This window comes from Ranitomeya imitator, chromosome 7 (assembly GCF_032444005.1).
Source record: "Ranitomeya imitator isolate aRanImi1 chromosome 7, aRanImi1.pri, whole genome shotgun sequence".
In the NCBI taxonomy this organism is placed as follows: domain Eukaryota; kingdom Metazoa; phylum Chordata; class Amphibia; order Anura; family Dendrobatidae; genus Ranitomeya; species Ranitomeya imitator.
The window spans coordinates 29878846-29900693 of NC_091288.1; the positions used below are offsets into that span (position 1 = coordinate 29878846).

Consider the following 21848-nt stretch of genomic DNA (forward strand, 5'->3'; position numbering starts at 1 on the left):
CGGGCCGCAGAAGCTCCTCCAGACAGGGGTCTGGAGGGTCAGTCAAAAAGGATCCCCCTCGTGCTTCGGTATTTCTGGGTGTGAGCAGCCACTGGTAAGTGATCTTCGAGAAAGTTCACTTAGTGACTAGTCTCCCCTCATGTGTTTTATGCAGGGAAGGAAAAACGTCAGTAAGGCGAAGCATAGGGAATGTGCCATCTGCGGGGTTCCCTTGCCTGACTCACACCCTAAAAAACTATGTGACCCCTGTATCCAGCAGACGGTGAGGTTCTGGAAGGAGGGGAGGGGGTATAGCATGTAGATTTTACACTCTAGTCTACCTTACTTATCCCCGTAGGTAGCCGAAGAATCCTCCTCTATTACGGCCAGTCTCAAGGAGATGATTAGAATGGAGGTTAAAGAGTCTTTTAAAAACCTTTCACAGTCAGGAGGTTCTAGGCAGAGAACTGAGTGGGCATCTGATTCGTCTGTGGAAAAGGACAAGTCCGAAGAATCAGACAATTCAGCAGCATCATCCTCCTCTTCGGAAGAAGACGCTGCTCGGTTTTGCCTACCCCTAGAAAGGATAGACAAATTGGTAAAGGCGGTCAGAGGCACAATGGGTATATCGGAACCCAAGCCTCAACTATCCAAAGAACAAATGATGTTCAGTGGATTGGAGCAAAAGAAGCGCAGAGTGTTTCCTTTAAATGAGAAAATACAAGATCTTATTAATAGGGAATGGAGGAAACCTGAGAGAAAAGGCTCCTTACCACCTGCGCAAAAACGCCGATACCCTTTTGATGACCCAGCAGTAGGTAACTGGGAGAAAGCACCCAAGCTGGATGCAGCAATTGCCAAGGTAGCTAAACGATCTTCTCTCCCATTTGAAGATATGGGAACACTTAAAGACCCCCTGGATAGGAAAGTGGATACCTTCCTGAAGGGAACCTGGGAGATGGCAGCTGGCTCCTTAAGACCTGCGGTAGCTTCAACCTGCACGGCAAGGTCAATGATGGTCTGGCTGGACCAGTTGGAGACCCAATTAAAACAAGGGGCCTCTAGAGAGTCCATTCTCTCAGCATTACCTGTAATCCAGGAGGGGGCGGCTTTTTTATCAGACGCCTCAATTGACTCCGTAAAGTTGGCAGCTAGAGCAGCAGGACTTTCTAATGCTGCAAGGAGAGCCCTATGGCTGAAATGCTGGCCGGGGGATATGCAGGCAAAAGCGAAGCTCTGCGCTATCCCTTGTAAAGGCGAATATTTATTTGGGCCTACCCTGGATGAACTCCTGGAGAAAGCAGGAGATGATAAGAAAAAGTTTCCCAACCTGTTCAATCCATACCGTCGTCCCTTCAACAAAAGAAGGTTCAACCGGGGAGGAAAGCGAGCCTTTTCACCAGGGAGAGATCGTCCCAGATGGGAGGATAGGCGAAAGCGAGGTACAGGTCTCATGTTTCGCCGTAACCAGACGGAAAATAAAAAACAAGACCAATGACTGGCAATTCCAGTGGGAGGGAGACTATTGCATTTCTCGGCAGAGTGGTCGAAAATCACAAACAGCGTTTGGATAAAAGACACTGTTTCCCATGGTCTCAAGCTGGAATTTGTTCATATTCCACAGGACAAATTTAGGTTAACACCCTGGCGCTCATCTCCCACTGAACAATTCGCCCTAGAAGAGGAAGTGAGGACTCTCTGTTCCAAAAATGTTTTGGTAGAAGTGCCGTATTCTCAGGCAGGGGAAGGGTTTTACTCTCCCCTGTTCCTAATCCAGAAGCCTGATAAATCTTACAGGACCATTATAAATCTTAAGGGTCTCAATAAGTTTTTGGTGAAACATACTTTCAAAATGGAGTCCATCAATTCGGCAATAAAAATGCTTTTCAACAACTGTTTCATGGTAGTAGTGGATTTGAAAGATGCCTACTATCATGTACCCATTCATGCTGATTTCCAACGATACCTGAGGGTAGCGATACTAATGGGGGGTAGGATTCGACATTTTCAATTCAGAGCGCTCCCCTTTGGGATCACCTCGGCACCTAGGGTGTTTACTAAAATAATTGCGGAAGTTATGGCGCATTTAAGAGAGTCAAATATCCTTATAGTCCCCTACTTAGACGATTTCCTCATTGTAGGTAACTCGGTAGATCATTGTCTGTCACAATGGGAGATTGCTAAAACCAAACTAGAACGGTTGGGTTGGATCATAAACTTTGAAAAATCTAAATTACAGCCCCTAAATGTTCAAAAATTCCTGGGGTTAATGTTGAATTCAGTGACACAGCAGTGTCTCCTCCCTATAGAGAAAATGGACCAAATTCAGAGTTTTGTATTAAGAGCAATCAATACACCTTCCATGACACTTAGGCAAGCAATGTCTCTACTTGGGTCACTCACATCTTGCATCCCAGCAGTTAAGTGGGCTCAGTTCCACACCAGGTCCCTACAAAATGAAGTCCTGTTCCATGACAGAGCCTTAGGAGGCGCATTGAATGGAAAATTGACATTGAGGCCGATAACATTGAATTCCCTTAGATGGTGGCTAGATAAACAAAATTTATCAGCAGGGGTTCCCTGGATGATAGATGTCACCCACGTGATAACCACGGATGCCAGCTCTTCAGGGTGGGGAGCCTATATGGGGGACATGGTGGTCCAGGGACAGTGGGAACCCTTCACAACATTTTCATCAAATCAAAGAGAGTTGTTGGCGGTTGAACTGGCTGTTAAAAAATTCCTCGTATATCTGCAGGGCCAGCACGTCAGAATTCTGTCGGACAACAGAGTGGCGGTCGCTTACATAAACCGGCAAGGGGGAACTCGTTCCGAAACTTTAATGCAGATCACGGATCGGTTGTTCCAGGTGGCAGAGCTCAATTTTCTATCTTTGACAGCTCCTCACATCAAAGGAAAAGAAAATGTGGCAGCAGATTTCCTCAGCCGAAATGTGTTAAAACAGGGAGAGTGGTCTCTCAACGAGGACATTTTCAATCTTGTCGTCCGCAGATGGGGTCAACCAGTGGTGGATCTATTCGCCACCAGAAACAACAGAAAAGTAAAACTTTTTTGCTCCCTAAATCCCAGGGAGAATCCCCTGGCGGTAGACGCGTTTCTCATGAAATGGGATTTTCCACTAGCCTATGCTTTCCCACCACTGAACCTGATACCTCTAGTGGTGAGGAAAATCAGGGAGGATCGAGCGAAAGTCATCCTTATCGCCCCCTTTTGGCCCAGAAGAACCTGGTTTGCCTGGCTCAAGACAATGTCTGTAGCGGTCCCCTGGGTACTGCCAGAGATCCCGAACTTGCTTTCGCAGGGACCGATCTCCCATCCACAAGTGACGGGGCTCCATTTGACGGCATGGTGTTTGAACGGTCACTATTAGTGGGAAAAGGCTTCTCTCCAAACTTGGTGGAGACGCTCCTAAAGAGTAGAAAGCAAGTAACTACGAAAATCTACTCTAGGACTTGGAGAAAGTTCTTGTCTTGTTCAAAGTTTAATATCCAAGACGGGGTGCCAGTACAACAAATCCTAGAGTTCCTACAGAAGGGGTTCGAGTTGAAACTCTCTCCTAGTACCCTTAGGGTACAGGTCTCAGCTTTAGGTGCCCTGTTTTCCTGTAATATAGCGAATAACTACTGGATAGCGAGGTTTATGAAGGCAGTTAGTAGATCTACACCACTGCATAAAGACAGAACAGTTCCATGGGATTTAAATTTAGTTCTGTCCTCTCTAACTAAACCCCCCTTTGAACCTCTGCAGGAGGCCTCGATCAAAATGTTGACACTTAAGACAGCCTTCCTGATCGCCATAACCTCAGCTCGCAGGATAGGGGATATACAGGCACTTTCCAGAGCTCCTCCATACACTGAAATCTTGTCAGACAGAGTAGTCCTTAGACCAGACCCAGCATATCTGCCAAAGGTGGCGACACGGTTCCATAGATCACAGGAGATAGTTTTGCCGTCCTTTATTCCTAATCCCTCTAATCCTAAAGAGCAGGAGCTTCATACGTTAGACGTCAGGAGATCTCTTCTTCAGTATATTTCAGCTACTGATAATTGGAAGAAGGATGGGGCACTGCTTCTTTCCTTCCAAGGTCCAAAGAAAGGATTTAGAGTATCGAAATATTTACTGGCTAAATGGATTAGGGAAACTATCTCTCTAGCTTATACAGCAGGTGGGGGGCCAGCTCCGCAGAACCTAAAGGCACATTCCACCCGGGCCATGGCGTCATCCTGGGCAGAAAGATCTGGAGTGTCAGTGGAGCAGATATGTAAGGCGGCCACATGGTCATCCCCTTCCACTTTCTTTAAACACTATCGGTTGGATTTGGGGTCCTCCTCTGATCTTTCCTTTGGGTTAAGGGTGCTACAATCTATAGTCCCTCCCTAAGGTAGCTTACATCTCTGTAAATCTCTCGTGTGCTGTCATGGGAGTCCGAATAAAGCATTAAGCTACTTACTGGTAGCGGCATTTTTCGGAGGCCCATGACAGCACCCTTAGTTCCCTCCCTATTCACGTGGGGGTAGCACTTCCTGATATGTATATAGCGTAATATGTAAATCTCACGTATGGTGTCTTATTACAATAATGGGTTATTTTGTTTCAAATGTATATAATGTATATATTGTATATTTGTGTACCACTAACCGCGGCAGTCCTCTCAGGCTCTGAAATACAACTGATGCATGGGGAGAGGTGCCGCCCTTTTGTATCTGTAGGTTTCCTGTTCCTTAAGGGCGGATCCCCTCTCTCGTGTGCTGTCATGGGCCTCCGAAAAATGCCGCTACCAGTAAGTAGCTTAATGCTTTTCTTACTATATAAAAGAGCTGTTAAGATCTATGGGCCGAACGTAGATCTCCCCGAGAATCTGCCTCCAGAGCTTATTGTAAATGAAAGGGAGAGTTACCAATGTGAGTCATGTAACGACTGACAGTCTGCTCTCCTGATATAAATATCAGTGATTACATGTCTCACACTTGTTAAAAGACAAGATATAAGGCAGAACATGTGCACAGTAATGTTAATTTTTCTGGAGAAAGCTAAAAGGCAGTCCTTGTGTGATGTTTGCAGCATGAGAGGAGGCTGGACCGACAATTAGTCTCTCACCGGAGCGGCCTGTGTACGGCACAACTCTAAGTGTGAAAATGAATACAACATGGATTCTGCCCCGATTGCTGATGTACACTCAGTGGGTGCACGACGAACTTTTTACAGAGAGGAAGAAGGGCGATATGTCCCGGGCACTGCCAAAGAATCACAAATCTTAAGGACAAACAAAACAGTTTTATTCATGTTTCAAGGTAGGTTAAACTCCTTCAGGCATTCTGCGTTGCTGACTAGGTTTACTACCTTCTCGGGCAGTCTGTGTTTCGGACTAGGTTTTACTTCCTCTTCGGACATTCCTTGTTTCGGACTAGGTTTATCTCCTTCTTCAGATGTTCCATGTTTTGGAGAAGGTTTAACTTCTTCTTCAGACATTATTAAACCTATTCCGAAACGTGTTACGTGAAGTATGAATAAAACTGTTTGTTTTTTTTTATTTTCAAGCTTTGCGATACTTTGGCAGCACCTGGGACCTACAACCCATTTCTCTATAAAGTGATGTGATTTTGACATTGCTGTGCATTCTGGTAATTTTTTTTTGGGGTGTCTTTGCTGCATTTTTTTTCAGGAGGATTCTGGGCAAAGATCCATTGCATTGCGTAAACGAAAAAGGTGGCTGGTCTAATTAGACAGCCTGTGGTCATTTGTACCATCTGATGAGGACCCCCTAAAATTAATTTCATTCCATGTTATTCTCTGGCTGACGAATTGATCGCAGCGATCAGGCAACAAATGTTTAGTTTCATTGTGGCGCCACCACAGGACAAATAAAGCATTGCAGAAATGTAATGTCCATAGTCTACATTTACGCTGGGTCCTGAAAAGAAAGAAATGCTATACCTAGCTGCTCTCGGGATAGAACAGGAGGGTCTGAGTAGAGGACCCTGTTACATCAGAATGCCGTAACACTGCGCTCTAAAAGGGATTTTCTAAACCAGATAACAATTCCCTGTTGTACTTCTGGATGTGATAAAACATAAGACGGAAAGTTCCTTTGAAAAGACTCTTCCTAGTTTCGCCCCATGGCATTAATGTGTTTCAGGTCATACATCCCTGTTTCGCCCGTCCTTGGGACTTCACCGGCGCTCTATGGTTTTGCTTTGTCTTGTTACACATCCTTCGCCCACCTATGGCTTTTGCTTCACTTTAGAACTGAAACTTAATTTTCTTCTTTCTGTTCCTTGAAAGTTCCCATGAAACCGTCTCTTTAGTATGAACAGAAATCTAATTTTACGTAAAATATGGATGCGCTGCATTTCACTTATGTCTGAACTTGAAAACCTAAAAATGTGTCCTTTATGGGGAAGTTCAAGATAAGAATATGAGGATTTCTGATAAATGGTAAAGTTTTCTTAATTTTTTTTTTCTGTAAAGTGAATATTTCATTATATAATACACATATCATAATGATTTATTTCACTGCCACTTGTATACAAATCATCCCCAGTGGTTTGTATGCCCTGTATCCCTATGACAACACTGAAACACTAGTGGAAGTGTTGTCGTAGGGACAGCAGACGATAAGACCTTGTTATCGTAGCTTTCAACCTTTTTAAACTTTTTTTTCAAAAAGATTTCTGCATTACTTGTAATTAAAACTGTCTTGTAATTCCGTATTTCATGTAGTGCAATGTGACTCTATTTAAAGGGATTTTCTGGAACTAAGATGTTGATGACTTATCCTTAAGATTTGGAATCTGACTCTCGTGAGTCCTTACAGGCAGTGTCCAGATAGGAAAACTTTTTATAGGATCTGAACTGCGGTACCCAGGAATGGCCACTACACAACGTATGGAGCAGTAGTGTTTCTCTTCTACACTAACCTTGTGTTGCTCTTCTATCTTGATCCATGAATTCACATGTCTGTTTCTCGGTTTAACTTTCCATGCTACCAGGTCTGGTTTCTGGCCCAATTTAAACCCGTTAATGGACCAGGCTTATATCTAATGAGGAACTGGTGGCAGTCCTACTGGGCTGACTAGGCGCTGTTTTATTGGTGCTAGTGAAAAGGGCCTCTCAGCCTGTCAGGGTTGTGAGTGAGTGTGGTACTACGTTAGTGACTGCATGGACCTCACTCCCCGTGCCTCCTTGACCCGTGTGGACATGGGATCTCTGTGTAAAACTGTACCAAGCTGACCTTGGACATCTGCAGGGCGTGCAGGAGTCTCGTCGGTGAAAGTGGGGACAGCAAATTACGTGATCCTTCTGACGTAATAGTGACATCAGGCAGGGTGGCGAGGTGCGGGTTTGTCACAGCTTGTTTTTGCAATCAATTTGCAATTTAACTGTTAAATAAGATGAGAGAACCTCTGTAAACTACTAAACCACTTCCAATTGCCAAGTGAGGCACTAAGTGTTTAAAGCACATAATAAATGTGGTACAAGTAAGCCTTCTATGCAAATTGAACCAGAATTCTGGAAATTTATCCTAAATTTCCCCTGTTATGTGTACAAGGAAATAATTTTCTGTGCACCACACTTTTCAGGAAACTAAGATCAAATCTCTTCCTACTATATTATAAAGAAAATTCATAATAGAAAATGAAATAAAAATATTTGGTGCTTAAAATGGGGAAAAAGGGGAAATAAACCATTCCTACTAATATATAATGGTATATAATTATGTGATATTATTTAAATCGTCTATGTATAAATCGTAAATATTCTTTTATATTTTGTACTTGAAATTGGTCACTATAGAGTAAAATATTGTTGGCTTATGTTCTTGAGTGATTATAGTATTTCCAAATTTTCTATTTATTTTTTATTTACTTTTTTTCCTGTCCTTATTTTTCTGTGTTTTTTATTTTTTTTTTAGATTCTATGGCTCTCTCTGAGAATTACTAAGAGGGATCAGTTGTGTTCCATTATTTATTTATTTTATTGCCTCATTTTTTTTTTAATTTTTTTTTTTCTTTACGCCAGCCCCTTATTCAAATGAGTAGAGCAGAAAGTGTCATTAAAGTCAGTCACCCCTCCTCTCTTATTGAAAATAGCAATTCCATTAGGTTAGGTTCACACAACCGTTTTCTCTCAATCCGAGAAAAATGGTTTGCCCAGAGTTTGGCCCAAAATCGGACATGCCACACCCCTTTTTTTTTTTTTTTTCTTTTTCCTTGGACCAAGGAAAAAATTGGACATGCGCACAGCCCTATAGAATAACACTGGTACGAGTGCGATCTGTGAAAATCACAGATGGCTTTCGTCCTATATCGGTCGTGTGCACGAGCCCTAAGACCGAGCAAAAGCATGCATATTCATGAGTAGTTTTAGCGTTATAACTGAAGGCCAAACATCTTTCTGCCACTTTTTATTCTGCAGCCTTAAGGGTATTTCCCACCCATAGAGGGGTTGTCCAGTCTGAGTAATTCTGTTTTTTGTTAACAGGTACTGTCCCTTGACAATAAGCTGACCACACAGTATCTTACTGCTGAAACTTCTTGTGTTAATGCAATCTGTAGGGGCAACCGGCCACAAGAGTTCAGCTCACCTCATGTACCATCAATAAGAAAATCAAGACTGACCCGAACACTTGTAGTTCACCTCACTATGTCAGAGCAGGACCCAGACCTGACTGTTCAGACATCTGCCCGTGGGAAGCTACAGTATATAAGAAAAATTGAGGGCATTCCACTGGCAGGTGTCACAGTAGTCTGGTCTGGGTCCTGCTCTGCCCCCATCTATATTGAGGTCTGCTGACACATAGATTTAATACTAGAGATAGGACCGTGCCAACTGGGTCACCTTGTCGCCGTGCGATGGCTATAATGCTTTTTGATCAAAACATTGTTACTAAGTCCCCTATGTAATTTACATGTACTCTTAGTATTTATTTGTTTACTTGCTAGATGATGTTTGTTCATTTTGCTTTTATTTTAGGCTTAGTCTCCTAGGTGGCCACAGTGTGAAAGTGCTCCAACACTTTGCACTATCTGCTATTACGCTGCCAAATTCACTTTATCCTAATGAGGTGGTGTCCTGAATGGGGAGAGGAAAGTAAACCACTGCCAGACACCTCTGGTTTTGACTTGCCTACTGTGAGAAAGGTTAGGCAAGTTAAATTTTAACATGATCCTTCTGTTCCCCCTAATATTTGCCATTGGGAACATTTCAGGACACATATACATATAGATCCTGTTAATACCAACATGTATAGTTGACTCTAATTTGAGTTTGCCAACTGCCACATATTTATGATCATTATGTGCTTATGTGATTACTAGTGATTAGTGAATGTGCTGGGATGAGGTGCCATTCGAGCATGCTCGTGTGCTAAGTGTCTTCAGCATGATCGAAAAATATGTTTAGTCCCCACGGCTGCATGTTTCACCGCTGTCCGACAGCCGCAACACATGCAGGGCTTGCCTGTTTGTTAGGCAATCCACGCATAGGTTGCGGGTGTTGAACAGGCACGAGACATGCAGCCACGGTGACTCAAACATAGTATTTGAGCACACCCAAGATACTCTATTAGTACATGAGCATGCTCGAATGGCACCTCATCTGAGCACGCACTCTCATCACTAGCACTGGTGCGCCCTGTCTGCTTCACATTAAGCTAATTTGAGTTTGGTCACGTTAAAGGGTTTGTCCATTACTTGGACAACACCTTGTCACTCCTAATGTTTGGGCCTCGTTAAAATAAAAACACCTATACTCGCCTCAGGTGATGATGCCATTCCAGCAGTGTCGGCAGTCATGATCCCGGACTCACGTGACGTTATGTCGGGTGATCCCTGCGCCCAATCTATTCCGGCGTCACTGTCCCCTCCTTCAGATGTGTTGACCATCAACAGGAAGTCGAGGCAGCTTCTTCTGTCTGACTTCCTAATGATAGTCAATTTGTCCAAAGGCGGGGACAGTGATGCCGCGGCTGATTGGGCGCAGGGCTCAACTGATATAACCTCACATGAGCACCGGGAATGGCGCCATCACCGGAGGGGAGTATAGATGTTTTTTTTATTTTAACGGGGCCCAAACATGAGGAATGACAAGGCGTTGTCCAAGTAATGGACAAACCCTTTAAGTCTTAAGTCTTTGAATACAATACTGGAATATTTGGAAGCAGATTAATTCAATGAAGGGAACACAATGTATAATAATAAAGGCACTTGCTTCTGTTTCCATGTAAGTATAAGCAGATTGCGGGATGCAGTGACGGACAGGAGGCAGGCCAAGGGTTAACGAGGGGTTTAATAAACAGTAGTTACTCCTCGCAGGGAGATATGTACACAGGGAGCAAGGTTATACCCAATACAGAGAGAACTAATAGGGGGAAGGTTTTTTACCAAACAGGGGAGAATAATACAAATAATACTCTTAACATTTTTGGCATCAGCCACGGGTGTGTTCCTGCCCGTGACTGAGGAAGTTTAGATTACGTGACAAAAAAAGAAGGATCGGTCACAGTTCTGTGAGAAAAAAAAAACGGGGGAACTTCCCTGGTGTTAACGGTGTCCTCCTGTGGTCCTGATGATGGCGGTGTCCTCTGGTGAACCTGGCGGTGATAGTCTGTGGTATTATCACGGGCACTGGCCCCAACGGATAAGGGGAGAAAGGAGGAATAGTCTCTTCCCTCAGCGGTGGGAGTCCCTACACTGCCGGACCCTGTGACACAATCCCGACACTCTCTATAATGGCCCGCTCGGTCCTCTGTGCCGTATCAGTTAGCGACTATATCCCGTACATAGACCTTGCCTCTCATGGTCAGTACTCCCGGTCGGGGTGGTCTTGTCAGCAGTCTCTTAAAGGTCTGCGATATAAGCGGGGACAGCTGTGTTAGCGAGGACTGCGGTTTCTGTGGTGTCTCAGTGGGTCCCCATCTGTCGTTTCGGGTCAGCGCGTCCACTCGTCCCCGGCTCCAGTCAGCGTCGCCTCACAGCTGATCTACTCTGACGGGACTCTCTCGCGCGCGTGCCGTTCCCGCCTGAACTGTTTGAATTTCTGCACTCAACACTCTGACACCCCAAGCTCTCGCCCTTGTATCCTAGGTGATAGACCCGACGGTTCCGGACCCGTTACGGATGAGGTAAAGCTGGTTCGTTTCTCCCCCTTACATAAGTAGAACAGTAAAACACTCAGTAAGTCTCCAGTAGTATGTCCTTCATGTACAATGTTAATGTGTCATTTTAAGGTGGAGGACCTTTTGAGGTTTTCTACTGATCTGATACTTAAAAGTAATATACGTTTGGAGAAGTACATGGATGAAATGAGCCGGGATTGAGTCAGAATTCTTTGGTCGATGTTACACGTAACTCTGCATTGTCTGTCCCAGAGGGCCGGTCTGGGAAAAGACCAGCACATCAAACGTGGGATCACTGTTCACCACCTCTGTGACTCACACAAGGCTGCACAGCGTTCCCTTCCTTGCCCACTTCAGGTTTTTTTTTTTATGACCAAAGTTCACTTTGTTGGATATAAAATGTGTGATGGCTGCAGGGTGTAAATCAGACGGTTAGTCACTACGCGAGACATGCAGTGCTCATTACGTCACTGACTCGGCTCTCAAGGTAAGATTCGGGATCTTCCAGAAACCACAAATGGGTCAGAATTACTAGGCCTGCCGCCCCAGACCACAGACGACCAAACAATGCTGCTACGTAGTGAGCTGGATCAGACTAATGGCATCCTGGAGGAAGCAGAACGTTTCTAGGTGAGGCGCCCGAAGCAACCACAGGACCTAAGAAAACTCTACGCAGGGGCTTGCAATGATTTCCTCCCTGGCATCCTGCCCTACTGTTCTACGACAGATACCAGCTGTCATGGTTTTTGCCTTGTCCTAACCACAAACAGTTTTACTTGCACGGTTCACCTCGGGCATGGGACAAGTGTACAAAGCCACACTTTGTCTGTGAGCCCTGAATCCATGCCAGATTTCCATTTCTGTATCCAGCGGCTTAGCGGGGCCTCGCTAAATCCTTTCACAGTCACTGACTGGCATTGAAATGCAACTTATTGAGGAGGGGCGGTGTGGAGACTTGGCTTACGTCAATCTTTATAATTTGCATAAAAAGCAGTTACCTAATTTTTTATTTTTACCGCTTTCAGCTTGATCTCGAGCCATGGTGACTTGATGGATGAGCACTCTGTAGGAAGATCGATCTTGTACAAGCCTAGATACGTCCACCAGGGCCTTCTCCACCATTATCTTGATAGTATCAAGCCATCGATTGCTGGTCTTCCTCTTCGCCTGCCCTATTTTTTGTGATTGCTATAGTAAGCTAAATTTTACAGGATTTTGACACGGTACTGCTTAGTCCTATAAGTCCAGGTTCAGGAGTTCGCAGTTGGTTATGGATAAGAGCGGGAAACTGCAGGAATTTATTGTCCCTCAGCTTCCCTCCCGCATTATTGAGATATTTGATATTACAAGTATTTAAAATTATTTATGCAGTTCCTTTATAAATCTGGAACACACTTTCCATACTTCATCCAGCCATTTTTCCATTGTAAGAAATGTTAAGGAAACTGGAGCCTTCTGTAACTTCCGTTGATTTAGGTGGACTCTTGATATTGTTGTCCCAGGAGTAGGACCATTTCCAAAGTGACCATTCGAACATTATTGATTTATTAAAAATTAACGAGAGGGAAGCCCTTTAAAGGAGTCTTTGAACAAATTCCAAAAAAATTGAACAAATTTGAAATTTGAACAAATTACCTCGATCACCTTTCCATAGCTTAATAGATAAATGTCTGATCACTGGGGGGGAGGCATTCTATAAATCACTAGAATGGAGTTTGTGCCTCCTGTTCCTCTTTACTGGATGAATGAAACAATGAGGAGGAGTTTATAATCGGCAACGGTCGAGCATGTGCAATAAAAGACCTAAAGACGTTGCATATATCAGCGACGCACATGCTCGACCGCTGCTGAGATTCCTCATCATTGTATTTATGCAGTGAGGTCAAATGGGAGGCTCAGCCTCCATCTCTAGTGATCGGGGGGGGGTATAATGAGCTGTCATCAAAGCGCGCTGTCAGAGCACGGTGTCAGAATGCCTGGCATGCAGAGACCAGCAACATCCCTGCAAGAGATATCACTTGTGGAGTGGCGTTGGTCTCTGCACACACTGACAGTGCTCTCTCTTGCTAACTCGTTACTGCTGATTTTAGCCAGCAACAGAGAGTGCACTGTCATTATGCACATCACATAGTATACATCACACAGGGACTAGCCCAGTCACTGAAATGAAGGTCACCGATGGCTGTTCATTTCAGGGAGGGGCAGAGGATTTGGGAGTGACCGCAGCCTCTGCCCCCTGATGATACTTTAGGAATTCCAGTGCATGCTGGGATACTCAAACAAACGATGGGTCAAAATGTAAATAAGGAATAAAAGGCAGTTAGTGTACATCTGTAGCTGATGGTGACTTGCTGCTCATCATTATCATTAAACAGACTCGGTCACAAGGTTTTTGCCCATCAGAGAGCAGCATGATGTAGAGGCAGAGTCCCTGATTCCAGCAATGCGTCACTTACTGGGCTACTTGTTGCATTTTTGATAAAATCACAATTGAAGATCTACCATCTCTCTGAATTCTGAGCTGTGTATAACCCCGCCCTCCACCATTGATTGGCAGCTGTGTACACGGTGCATAGGAAGAAAGCTGCCAATCATTGGTGTGGGTGGGGTTATACAGAGCTCATGAATATGGAGGACTACATGGCAGCATATTCACTAGTCCTGATAGTGATAGAATGGGTAATAGTAGTAGCATCAACATTTTTCAAGCTACTATACAAGGTGTTTTCCTAAAGTGGATAATCCCATTACTAGAACAAGTGCACATAATAAATATTACTTCAAGGTGATTTTTGTAAAAAAAAAAAAAAAAAAAATCAGATTAACTTGTCATATGTGGGTTTCAAGAAATTCATGCCCTTTCAGGAAACTCCCAATTCTTTTATGGTGTATAATTACTTTATATGAAATAACTTGCATTCGCTGATTTTCATATACGTTAATACGGTATTTATGAGCTATCAGTATGCTTGGTGGAGTCTAATCTCTGGACGATCAGCTGATTGAATGAGTTGTGGCGCACCAGAAGTGTCACAGCTCCGTCCGTTATGAAGTGGCTAAAAATGGTACTACAAGCTTTCTCCCATAACTTCATTTTTTTTTTTTTTTTTGTTTCTAAGTATAAGTCGTCAGTATTATATAGTCTAGGAAAACTACTTTGAGAAAATAAAACTTTAATTATAACAGAAATATTCAAAAGAAGGTTTTTAAAGAAAATAATTGTCTCGTACACAAAGTAGCGTTCACTAACGGAATCATCAACTTAAATTACCCCCATTATTACACACAGTTACCACCCATCGGTCAGCTACGCTCATGTTGTACCTTTCTCCCTGCTGTGTCAGTCTTTACTGTCCATTTTGCATTCTGTTCCTCCCTCAGGATGACTGGGGCTGATTTTGCAGCACATACAGCGCTTTTACACTTGTGGCTGGTGGAGGAACTCTCGTAATGTAAAACGCTCTTTAAATTCCCAGAGTTTTCACCACTTTGACGTCTTTATTTAAAAAAAAAAATCAGCCTGTTTTCTGCCCTGTCCAAGATTTCATAAAGTAGCAAACGGAATCTGAGGTGAGACATGAAGCGGCTGCATCATGTACATTAATAGCGCAGTGTTTGCGCTTCCGCCCAACATGTCATTTGGCTGGAGAACGCGGTAATAAATCTACATAATAAATAAAAGCGATTCGTTCTCGGAGCAGAACCTGAAAATGCGTAGATGAACCTGTTACACTTGGCCGTCGTAGACGTCAGTTTCCTTCAGGGGAAATATTAATAGCAAAGAAAAACACAGCAGACATGTAATGATACTCCATGACTGGTTATAAGCTCCGAGCCAGGCTTTCCTCTATCCTTTCTTTCTTTCTTTCTCTTTTTCTTTCTTTTTCTCTTTTTCTTTCTTTTTCTCTTTTTCTTTCTTTTTCTCTTTTTCTTTCTTTTTCTTTTTTTCTTTCTTTTTCTCTTTTTCTTTCTTTTTCTCTTTCTTTCGTAGATCTGAGAAACTAAAATGAAGAACTTTGCAAATAGTCTTGTTAAAAAAAAAAAAAAAGAAACAGAAGCAAAACTGTTGTCTGTACCAACCCCCCTCCCCGTTGAGGCGGGCGTCATGAGAAAACGACCTATTAATATTAACGCACTTTTTCAACTGTTGAAAGGGAACCTGTCACCTCCAAAAAACACCATTTACCTGCTGATATAGTGGTAATCTGAAGGTAAATGGAGTTTAAAATATGCCTGGCCGCTTTTCAGTAGCAGCGGTTACAGGAAGAAAATGAAGTTTCATTCTCCCTGCAGCCGCTCACTTCCAGTGATCGCTCACTACACTATGAGAGCGGCTGTAACCACTCCCCGGCTCATTGATTGATTGACAGCCTGCTCTGCGGCTCACATTCAGCCTGGGAGAGATTCTCCCACAAGGCGAGAATCTGAAATGTGGGTCAGGTAGCAAAGTTAATTTTAGGGAGTTTTACAGTGAATGAAGAAATTAAAGAGTTCAGACTGCAACTACATTTTCAATAACTAAAGGTAACCACGAACATACATAAAATCATTTTTTGCATCTTAAGTGTCTATAATAGTGATGAGAGAAAGTATGCGGATAAGGTGTTTTCCGAGTATCTTGGGCGTGCTTGAATAATATGTATAAGTTCCCGTGGCTGCATGATTCCCGGCTGTCAGCTGCAACACATGCGGGGATTGCCTGATTGTAGCCGCAGGCACTCAAACAAATTATTTGAGTTCGCCGAAAACTCTCAGTTAGCACACGAGCATGCTCGGGTAACACGATATCTGAGCACATTCGCTCATCATTAGCCTTTAAAGAAAATAATGTATATGGCACCGTGTAGCCACAAGGACAACTGTGCTGTGACATAGTCTTACACTGTAATGTATATGTAGCATGGACTTTGCTAATTATAAAAGTTACTTGATGAGGACATTCCGCACATAGAACGCATATAGGAAAGTCACGCAGGTACTGGAATAAAATAGCTCCATGTCTAGGCTATATGCGGCATCTCACTGGTAATTGAGAGTCTGATCCCTTTATATCCTGATTATGTTTATTAATAATAATAATAATAAATCCATCTCTGTAGTTTCATCATTCTTTTTGGGGGGCCTGGATACCTAAAAATCAATAGAAAGGTGGTCTAGGGGTCTTCTTTCTGCACAACACAATAAGCAGGCGCTTACATAGATTTGCAGCCAAGAAAACGTCCCGCTGCTCTATTCCATTCTGGTGGAAGCAGCCGTGTACGTACATGTCATTAACCTTGGCATTGTGTATGCTCAACCACCTAACCATTGTAAGCTGTGGGAAATCCCTTCTAAGACGGCTGTCCTAGTGATCACTAGATCGCCACCGGTTGGCTCCTAATATTCAGCTGCTATCACTGAAATTTTTTATTTTATTTTAGATTTGCATGTTAATTTATCTGATATTAGATGCCACCCATTCACATCCATGACAGAGTGTATTAGTTTTATAGGCATGGTCTGCCAAAACAGCTCTTATCAGTAGTGATGAGCGAATATACTCGTTACTCAAGATTTCTCGGGCACGCTCGGGGGTCCTCCGAGTATTTTTTAGTGCTCGGAGATTTAGTTTTCAGCACCTCAGGTGAATGATTTACATCTGCTAGCTAGCATAAGTACATGCGAGGATTCCCTGGCAACCCCCACATGTACTTATGCTGGCTAACAGATGTAAATCATTCAACTGCGGCAAGAAAAACTAAATCTCCGAGCACTAAAAAATACTCGGAGGACCCCCGAGCGTGCTGGAGAAATCTCGAGTAACGAGTATATTCTCTCATCACTACCTATCAGCTTTGTCTCATAATGGTGGATTACAATTAGAAGACCCCACCGGTGACATTCGTGTGCCCTTATAAGGTGTATGGATGTGAGTTGACTTTGAGACACTCCATTTAAGTATGTATTATCAATTTTTTTTTTCTTTTCTTCTACAGAAAATAAATGGCTTTCCGGAACATAATTCAAGGGACCCTTGTCCTCGGAGGGGGTGCAGTGGCGACTGTATTTGGTCTTTCTCATCTGACTGACAAAAAGAGAAAGGTAATAACTGAAGTTAAAATCAGGGGGGATGTTGAGGTTCAAATCTGCTGCACACAAACGTTAGTAAAATTATTAACATTATTGAAATTATGTTTATACTGTGTCTATTGTTCTCCTATCACAAGGCCAAATTTCTCAGCTGTCCACTCTAGTCCCACATTATAAGCATTACATACAATCCCGCATATCTCAGTGCAGAGTGACCTTTGTCTACCTATGATATTCAACTCCAGGACACATTTTTATCCGGTATTCTGCTCTAATTTCTTCATTGATTGGTCGGGGCTCCATCGTTCTGACACAGAACTCGTGAGGGTCCAATGAGCTTGATGATTGCAATGTCTTTATAAGAGTTAACAGGTTTGGAAACATAGCTTGCAGCAATGAACTAACACTGGCTATTTGCAGCATTCTGCTAGCAAACACTTCAGCAGCACTTCCTTCACAGAGAGAAGCACAGCACACGTCCACAGTGCTGGTCAAGCACCTTCTGACTCTCAGCTCATTCGTAAGCAATACCCTGCAGTAGCTCTTCTCGTTCAACTTATACACTTTTGTCTTAGGATTGTTTCACACCACTCGTTTAATAACCAAACATTTGGATATATCAGCCATGTTTTATATGTCTAGGATGGTGAAAGTATGCTTGGAAATATGGTGGTCATATTATTCCACTCGAAAGTTCTTGTGGGAAAATGTGACCTAAATTAGAATTCGGTCCTGCTTCCATCTCTCTGTGCATAGTATTAGCCATCCTCCTCTCCCCTGACCAGGAGGAGGGCTGAGGGGTATGGATGGGACCTTTTTATATTATCTTATCTAGAAAACTCATTGTCAGATCCAGGAGAGACAACGTGAATTGTAGATCGGTTCTAATTTCTGCGGCGACCCCCATCTAATCGTCTTCATTTATCTTTTTGTATTTTATACTGTTTTTGCCTTTTATGTATGTCTTTCTGTTATTACTTCTTTTTGTGACTTTTTATGCACTGCATCGGTTTTCTGCATCTTGAATCTATAATTTTATAAGCTTGTTCCTTGCTGCTCTAAACGTACCCACAACCTTGAAGAGGGAAAGTATAGGCTGGTTGTATTACCCTGGGCTGTGGAGTCGGAGTCTGAGGTGGAGCCCATTTTGGTGGAGTCGGTGTCATGGAAATGTCGGAGTCGGAGGTTTGGCTTACTGACTCCACAGCCCTGGTATTACCCTGTGTATGCCAGAAGGCAAGAAAATTACCTATCAAGTGCTCAAGAAAGAAGAGTGGTGTGGAAGTGTGAATTGTAGGGTGCTCTTATGTCATTATCAGTCTATAGCAATAAATCAGAGGACGAGTGGGGGTGAAAAGTCCCCATTTACAGTCCCTTCTAAGTCACCTGTGCAGCGCTGTGTCTGCATTTTGGCCGAGTTTCGCAGTGTAATTTGTCATGCATCTGAGATACTAATTGCCTAATTTTAAGACCTTCAAAGGACCCATATGTCTTCTATTTTTGTCCTGATTAGTGATGTGCTAGTGTGCTCTGATCAGGTGTTATCTGAGCATGCTTGGGTGCTAACCGAGTGTCTTCGGCGTGCTCGAATAATATGTTCAAGTCCGCGCGCCTGCATGTCTCGCGGCTGTTCAACACCTGGGGATTGCCTAACACACAGGCAATCCCTGCATGTGTTGCGGCTGTCGAAAAGCCACGAGACATGCAGCCGCGGGGACTCGAACATAGTATTCGAGCACGCCGAAGACCCTCTTATTTGCACACGAGCATGCTCAGATAACACCTTATCCGAGCACGCTCGTTCTTTACTAGTCCTGATAGATAAAACCATAGAATTCAAAGAAGGTATACTTTAGTTTTTCTTTTGACTGTATATTTATTAATTTATTATCGGGTCAGTAATAAACGGATTCCAAGGGTAAGAATTTACATTAAAAATGCAATCATTATATAAGAAGTAGTTTTAACATTACAAAGTGATACAAGTAATCTTAAGATAAAAAACCCGCCGCTCTATTCTGAGACCAGAGCTATTCCGCTTTGTGCGACGTTCCTTTAATTAAAGGGAAATGTGCGGTGGCTTTGATAGTAGGCGGCATTAGCTGTCTGTGCACGTTTCTATAATTGCCCATTATTGATCGGGCGAGCTCTTTTGATGCAGCATTGTATTCTCCTTTATTGTTAATTGTATTGATCTAAATAATTGTGAGGAAGGGAAATACACTTATTTCATCACAGGAAGTGCCACTTGGATTATAATATCAAGAATAGGGGCGATAATGAAGTAGTTTGTTTTAATCAAATGACAGAAGTTGTGCGGGGGAAAGTCATACTGGGATTTACTCAGACTAATGCTGCGATAAGTGGTTTTACTATAGCAAGATGATTAAGTTCTTTTAATTAGGTGTTCTAATTGGCTAATCTGGCATGTTGGTTCATCAGTGAAAAGACTTTTGTTGAGTTTTACAAGGTGCTTAAATCTGGATAAGAAAAAATGAAGCACTTCAATTATTTCTTATTCCTGAATGTATTCTTGGCAATTATGTTTTCATATGTGGTTGAAATCGGGTCCTTGTGCAGATCTTCAAAGAACCTTTCAAGCGTGCTCGGTTTTGTTGTCACATCTTAGCATGCCGATGAAAATCCTTCTGTATAAGTGACTTAATCTGTCATGATTTGCTGCAAAGAAGGTAGGATCAGGCACAATTACATTAGAGGCGCTACGGGGAACGCTGAAAATTCAGTCTTGTGTTCCCTCTACCCCTATATTTTATTATTTTTTTTGCCCCTTCATTATAGAAAATGGGGCTTAATTTGCCTCTCCTTGCAAAATTGTCTCCACCCCTCGGGAAGGTTTAATAGAGAAATAAATAATTTGTATGGAATTCAGGACAGATGAGGAAGGGCAAGACACTGTTACAATATGCCCATACAGAACGGCATAACTAGAGTCCGATGGGCCCCAGTGCAAAATGTGGACCTAAGGCCAAACCTTCATAGTTGTCAGATGTATGGGCCCTAAAAACGACAAATGTCCCTTCCTCCCCCCATAGTGTAATAATGTCTCCCATCCTGTACTAATGTCATCCTTCCTGGCCCCTTCCAATAATATATGTCCCCCATCCTGGACCCTATCCAGTTATATATGTTCCCTATCTTGGGCCCCATCCAGTAATAATGTCCCTCATCCTGGCCCCTTCCAGTAATATGTCCCTCATCCTGGCCCCTTCCAGTAATATGTCCCCCATCCTGGCCCCTTCCAGTAATATGTCCCCCATCCTGGCCCCTTCCAGTAATATGTCCCCCATCCTGGCCCCTTCCAGTAATATGTCCCCCATCCTGGCCCCTTCCAGTAATATGTCCCCCATCCTGGCCCCTTCCAGTAATATGTCCCCGATCCTGGCCCCTTCCAGTAATATGTCCCCCATCCTGGCCCCTTCCAGTAATATTGCTCCCCTATCTTGGGCCTCATCCAGTATTAATGTCCTCATCCTGGCCTCATCCAGTATTAATGTCCTCATCCTGGCCTCATCCAGTATTAATGTCCTCATCCTGGCCTCCTCCACTAATAATGTCCTCATCCTGGCCTCCTCCACTAATATATGTCCCCCATGCTGGCACCTTCCAGTAGTATGTCTCCCACCCTTGGCCCCTTCCTGGAATACTGTAATGTCCCAGCTCCTGGGCCCAACCTGTAATAATGCTCCCCGTTCTGCCGCTGTTCTCAAACACGTAAAAAAAAAAGCCCCCAAAACGATTCTTCTCACCATCCCCCCACTCCCACGACATGCGGTTTCCTCCTATAGCCGACGCAGAGACCAGCAGCTGACTTTGGCGTTCCTGCAATGGATGACGCATTACATCACTGCCATGCGCCGCCTGTGACTGGCATGATGGCATCACCTGCTGGCCTCTGATTGGCCGGCCTTTATTGTGGTGCATTTACCCGGCGGGTCTCTGCACTGCAATAAATTTTAGCTGAATGTGCATCCTTGGACTCGCATCCAACTGAAATAGACCAACTGTCATTGTCGGGTCCCCGTCTCGCATGAGCCCAGTCACAGTTGCACCGTCTGCAAACACAAATGTTACTCCCCTGCCCATACCGCATACGTAACAACTTTTATTCTTGGGATTCTAGAAGCATAAGGACAGTAGTGTGAGACCATGCCCCTCTTCCATATCACACCCCTTCAATACCTCCTGCACCCTCCTTCCAAGCGCATTTGGGAGTCGGGTACCTGTCTGATACATCAATCCTTTCTTTTTAGAGGAGCCCCTCAGACTTTCTATGATGAGAGAAGAACCGATCGATTTTATGCAAATTGAATGTTTCAAATTTTTAGAAATTTGTTTAGCATAGAAAATTGTATTTTTTATTTTTCCCATGAATAATCAAAAATGGTCTGATACCATTTTATACATTGCCGAATATTGCATCAGCCAGAGAATGATCGGATGACCTTGGGCACAACCACGTTAGCCTCACCGTAATGACTTGTAGCTGTCATATCACATTATATAGCACAGACATTCATGATGGACTATTATAGCCTGTAAAAAAGCAGAGGCAAGAAATGCAGCAACCTTTTTGGCAAGAATATGGATAATGATAGAATGTTGAAGCTTAGTCATAAAGCTAGATGGAAAGCCATAAAACACT

At 43.4% G+C, this 21848-nt stretch overlaps 1 protein-coding gene across 2 annotated transcripts in view; it reads left to right on the top strand.

Annotated features, from left to right (window-relative positions):
- The window catches only part of GPD2 (glycerol-3-phosphate dehydrogenase 2), a 149768-nt gene that overhangs the window by 14082 nt on the left and 113838 nt on the right, over positions 1-21848 (top strand). For both annotated transcript variants that reach the window (XM_069732962.1, XM_069732963.1), the window contains exon 2: positions 17092-17197. In XM_069732962.1, the coding sequence (XP_069589063.1) occupies positions 17099-17197 (99 nt within the window). In that variant the 5' untranslated portion in view covers positions 17092-17098. The remainder of the gene's footprint in view (positions 1-17091; positions 17198-21848) is intronic.